This window comes from Lolium rigidum, chromosome 7 (assembly GCF_022539505.1).
Source record: "Lolium rigidum isolate FL_2022 chromosome 7, APGP_CSIRO_Lrig_0.1, whole genome shotgun sequence".
Taxonomy (NCBI): Eukaryota; Viridiplantae; Streptophyta; class Magnoliopsida; order Poales; family Poaceae; genus Lolium; species Lolium rigidum.
Window position 1 is genome coordinate 352,648,548 of NC_061514.1, and position 5,791 is coordinate 352,654,338.

The 5,791-nt window shown below is 42.4% G+C and overlaps 1 protein-coding gene across 1 annotated transcript; it reads left to right on the top strand.

Moving 5' to 3' along the window:
- Positions 1-566: 566 nt before the first annotated feature.
- LOC124675209 (eukaryotic peptide chain release factor subunit 1-3-like) lies at positions 567-4,077 on the top strand. Its single transcript, XM_047211278.1, has 3 exons — positions 567-676; positions 2,136-3,578; positions 3,668-4,077. The coding sequence occupies exon 2, from the start codon at positions 2,166-2,168 to the stop codon at positions 3,477-3,479; it is 1,314 nt and encodes a 437-aa protein (XP_047067234.1). The 5' UTR covers positions 567-676; positions 2,136-2,165; the 3' UTR covers positions 3,480-3,578; positions 3,668-4,077.
- The last annotated feature ends 1,714 nt before the right edge of the window (positions 4,078-5,791 follow it).

Genomic DNA, 5,791 nt, shown 5'->3' on the forward strand with positions numbered 1-5,791 from the left:
GGTGTTTATGGTGTTGTTGTAAGGACTAGAACTGTATAGCGAGAATTTTGTTTAGCTTCTTTTTTTCTTTTTTCAGCTGTATGCATCCGTATCATCATCAGGGTATGATGTTGTTGCAGAGGATGAACGTAATTAATATCTTCACTATATTAATATATTCTATTTATAAAAAAATCCTATGACTTCTTATACTACCTCTGTCTATTTTTAGATGTCCAAAGTTTGTCTAAATTCAAATGTATCTAGACACTCTTTATTGCATAGATACATCCGAATTTAGACGAACCTTCCGACATCTATTAACGGACGGAGGAAGTACATGGAACCGGGCATTGAGCCTTCTTTTTTTTTTCTAAAGAAAAACGGGACCTTAAAGGTCCACCGTCCTAGGCCCATATATCTAAGCTGGCTAACCGGCCACCGGCCCACAAGGCTGACCAAAACGGGCTTCGATTATAGGCTGCACTGGCCGTGGCGGGCCGAGGCCGAGTTCCACCAGGACACCAGGTGCTATAATAAAAAAGACGGCGGAGACTTATCGCACTTTTATTCCTAAACCGCCGACAGCCAGAGGAGAGGATTCCCCCAACCCGCACCCGGCCGCCCGCCCGCCCGCCTGAAGTCGGCGGCGCTCCCCTCCCCGTCCTCCTCTTCGCCGCCCCCGTCCTCCTCCTCGGTAACGAACCCTAGCCCGATCTCGCTAGATCCGCTCTCGATTCGACGCCGAGCGCGTAGTACCCGTGGTGCGGCGTGGTCTGGTCCGATTGCGCCTTGGTATGCGTTGATCTGAGTCGGGTTTCCGTTCGAGATTTCTGTAGTATCTCACGTTGTGTTTGCGCTACCTTGCGAATTGAGGGATCTGTGCGTGAGGTGCGCGCTATTCGGCTGCTCTTCTGCGATTTGAGCGCTTCGTTCGCCAGTTTTTGGTGGGTGTTGGTCGATTCGTGCTCTGTTTGAGATTGCTTGATGCTTGGGTTTAGTTTGTTTGGGTGTATGGAACGGTTGTAGGGTTTGTGTGCTGGTAGGACATTGGCTAGAAATACCGTAAGTTTTTCCAATTGTGGAATATCATAATCTACCAGTTCAAAGCAATATCCTATTTGTCACTTGCCTAAGATCCTCTCTCTTGGTTTATAGAGATCAAGTATTAAGTAGGTCAATGTAGTTGCAGTGTCCTTCAGTCTGTCTGTGACATATTAATTCAGCAGTATACTACAAAAATATGAGCATAAAGTGGTGTTTCACTAAGTTATGTTTACTGTGCTAGCTGGCACATGCTTGCTTCTTTATAGATTTGCCGACTTGTGATATGTGTAGCCCAATTTTGCTAGGTTATTCCTAGGACCGATTTGCATTTGTATGATGACTGTATACTTTGATATCATTGGTTCACTGGATAACTATTTCAGATCTTTACTGAGTATGGTTTTATATGTTCTTCAGTTATTGGGGGCTTATCTAGCTGCTTGAACTTTCTTTGTCCAAATGAAAAGGAAATTCAAGTATCAACCAGCCAATAACCTTTCCTAGACGTCTTAGTTCACAGTTGGTACTCAAAATCAATAACAGCTGCGCTTAGTGAACATTCTGGCAGGCTGATTGCTATTGCTGCAGAGTTTTCTTGCACATATCAAATTTGTTTTGGGAAATTGTTTTGTCTGATATACTTTTGTCTGCAAGCTCATGTTGATAAATATTATTTTGTTTTGGTGCTTCCTTCTCTGCTTGGTTCAAACTATGCTGGTTCCAGTAAAGTAGTTTTGTTTCATTTCGCTGCATTCTGTGCTTAAACTTTAAAGTATTCTCTTTTCCATAAATTCACTTCTACAATCAAATTAATGTTTTAGACTTTTAGTAGCTAGTGCTTGTGTCTATTGTTTCCTTTTACTTTTCTAATAAATAAAGTGTTGCGATACTGTAATTTGGAGCGTAGTTGCTTGCCTAGTTCGGGTACCATGAATGCAACTTGGTCTAACAATAAAATTAAGTATATGCAGCATCTGCGTCAATATGTCGACAAGTTCTCCTCTTTCATGTAATTCATTTACAATCGTTTCTATTGGGGAACTGAGCAGATGAAAATTCTTATTTCAAGCCCTCATATTCTGTTGGTGTGTGTGTTTGACTCTCTACAGGTGAACTAGTCTGATCCAGGATCTGTCAAGATGTCTGAGAGCCAGGAAACTGATAGGAACATTGAAATCTGGAAGATTAAGAAGCTCATAAAGGCACTGGAGTCAGCTAGAGGCAATGGCACAAGCATGATCTCTCTTATTATGCCTCCACGTGATCAGGTTGCTCGAGTGGCAAAGATGTTAGGTGATGAGTATGGTACTGCTTCGAACATAAAGAGTAGAGTGAATCGCCAATCTGTTTTGGGTGCTATCACCTCAGCCCAGCAGAGGCTGAAGCTCTATAACAGAGTTCCTCCCAATGGTTTAGTTCTCTATACTGGAACCATTGTTACTGATGATGGAAAGGAAAAGAAAGTTACCATTGATTTTGAGCCATTCAAGCCTATAAATGTGTCGCTGTACCTTTGTGATAACAAGTTCCACACTGAGGCTTTAAATGAGCTCTTGGAATCTGATGACAAGTTTGGCTTTATTGTTATGGATGGTAATGGTACTCTTTTTGGCACACTAAGTGGAAATACCCGTGAGGTGCTACACAAATTCACCGTCGATCTCCCAAAGAAGCACGGTAGAGGAGGGCAGTCAGCTCTACGTTTTGCTCGTCTTCGGATGGAAAAACGTCATAACTATGTCCGAAAAACCGCTGAGCTTGCCACTCAGTTTTTCATCAATCCAGCTACAAGTCAGCCTAATGTCTCTGGACTAATTCTTGCTGGTTCTGCTGATTTCAAGACAGAGCTGAGCCAATCTGATATGTTTGATCAGAGACTTCAAGTCAAGATACTCAATGTGGTTGATGTTTCTTATGGTGGCGAGAATGGTTTCAACCAAGCTATTGAGTTGTCAGCTGAGATTCTAGCAAATGTGAAGTTCATACAGGAGAAGAAGTTAATTGGCAAGTACTTTGAAGAGATCAGTCAAGATACTGGGAAATATGTCTTCGGTGTCGATGACACTCTAAAGGCTCTTGAAATGGGTGCTGTTGAGACTCTGATAGTGTGGGAGAATCTCGATATCAACAGATATGCGCTGAAGCACAGTGTCTCTGGGGAAATTATTATCAAACATCTGAACAAAGAGCAGGAAGCGGATCAGAGCAATTTCCGTGATTCTGAGACTAATGCTGAGCTGGAAGTTCAGGAAAAAATATCTTTATTGGAATGGTTTGCTAATGAGTACAAGAAGTTCGGTTGCTCGCTTGAGTTTGTCACTAACAAATCACAAGAGGGATCACAGTTCTGTAGGGGATTCGGTGGCATTGGTGGTATGCTGCGCTATCAGTTAGATATCCGATCTTTTGATGAGGCTTCTGATGACGAGGGTTTGTATGAAGACTCTGATTAGCAATCATCCAACCCAATGACTGTGCTGGCCCATGGAAGGATGCCACAGCTGAACAGCTCGGTTTTGCTCTGCTTACGCAAGAACACTTCGAAGGCAGCTGTATGCACATTTTTTCCTTGACCTGATTTTTTTTGTCTGCTGTTTAGTGTCATAATATTTCATCTGAGCGTTCCTCCCGTTTGTTTCAGATCTAGAGATTGATGGGCGTGGGCCAGCCTTATCCTATGCTGAAGGAGTTTAAATCAAATGATCGAGATACCTTCACAGCAGTAATGTGTCAAGAAGTTAACCGCGCTTAAAGGCTAAAGCTTGTTATAGCTAGCTGCCACCTTATGCTTCTCTATTCAGTCGCTGTCTATTGTCGGTCTGTTGTCAATGTCTGAGGTTCTGAATTCTAGGATGTGTCTCTTGTCTGTCTCTTATCAATGTCACAGATGAATTCTAGGATGTGTTTTGGCTTAACAAGTACTGGTGTCTGTTTTTGAATATTTACCGTGGTGAATGCACTCCTATAATTACTCATTTTCCTTTCTTACTGTGCACTACTGTCTTTTACTTGCGCTATTTCCGCAATGAAGATACACTGTTTTGGTACTCATTTTCTTGTCTTGCTGTGTCATTGACCGATGATACCCTTTATCTGCCGTAGCCAAATTCTCTGTGCTCTCGATTGTTTGTCCCGTGGTTCCACTCAATCCTGATTGAATTATTTGATCTATGAAAACCCACTTCGCATTTTTCATAAAATGTGGGAACTTTAAAACTGTATTTCTATGTTCATTGATTGATCAATATAAATACAACCTCTCTTTGTGCTTGCCTACGACCCTCTTCATCACATCCTTTGTATGGAAACAAGCAAGGCCATCTTAAGAAGCTTTGTGGGAGCGCCCCCTTGATCCACACATTTCTCGATATTTTTTATGTCGTAGGTAAAAAAACAAAATTTGGTGCTAAAAAGGACTTTTCATGAGACATTTTCTTATCTTTTTTCACAGGACACAAGAAAAGTCGATTGTCAGTGAAACTTGATGTGTTCACATAGAATGTCAAAATGTATACACGGATTTTTTATTCCGACTTTTAATATTTTAAATTGTTGTTTACGGTAGTAGGAGCATATGCACATGAGTTTATAAACGCCTTGTCCCCATCAGATGCCGCTATATTCTAACCACTAACAAGGAAGACATTAACTTCCCAGCTTGCACCTGGCATCAATTTGGTGAGGTCACCGGCCTTGTAACTAATTGCACCAAAAGCCAAGCTGCTCGGGATCGACCTTGACAGCATTCTTCAAACTTTTCCGGTTTCCCGCACAAGCTTCCCAATGAAGTGGCTCCACTAAACTGAACAATAAAAATCAAGCCTTGTAAATTATAAGCGGGCAAGTCATGCTGCCGCCGGCTTGTGCGTGTGAGCCTGCCGCCTGGGTTTGAACGGAAGAGCACTGATGATGATGATTGACCCGATGACTCACTCAACTAATTAATCCGCCGTCTTTACGGACACCATTTAATTAAGCGCTGTCTTTACGGAAGCTCGATGAACATAATCAGCTCCACGTACGCCTGTCCTTCGGATAGATGATTAGGTTAGGCGTACGAGTAGGACGACCGCCGGTAAACTGCTGTCACATCAGACCATCATTTGCCCGTGGAAAAAGCGTGAGATCGATCAGGCCGATCGAGATAACTGAACCAACGTAACTGCAGGCGGCTATTTGTTGCTTCACCATCAGTTCATTTCTGTGTACGCATGAATTGATCACATCCATCTTTCTTCTTCTTGACCTTCTTTTTAGTCTGAAGATTAAGGTCCAGCAGACAACAGAGTGAAAACAGACGACCCGGCACCCGGTACCTGTTCTTCTCCTCCAACGTAAAGGGGTCGTAAGGACGCAGGCAGGAGTATGATTTTTGTTACACGCACGCAGCATAGTTCAGTTTCTGTGGCCCGTATTTGACATCTCAACTTTTCTCTTCTCTGGATTTGATCAACGGCTTCCCCTTTGTGGCTACGCGTACGTAGAACTACTTGGTTGACGACATACATTACAACGTCGACTTCACAACTTCTACAAGGACACCAAGATTGAACTTTGAATGCGTGCACATGACTTGTTTATATAAATAACGCTAGTAGTTGAAGATACCTGATAGCTGGTTATACAATTGGCAACTTGCGTTTAAACCCTAAGACCAATTCACGCAAAGATGCAAACAAATCATTGTCGAAAAAATCTATATAAGAAAACATTGCACTCTTCTTGTTCTTTTCCTCTCATTTCGGTACTCGCTGATGCGATCACG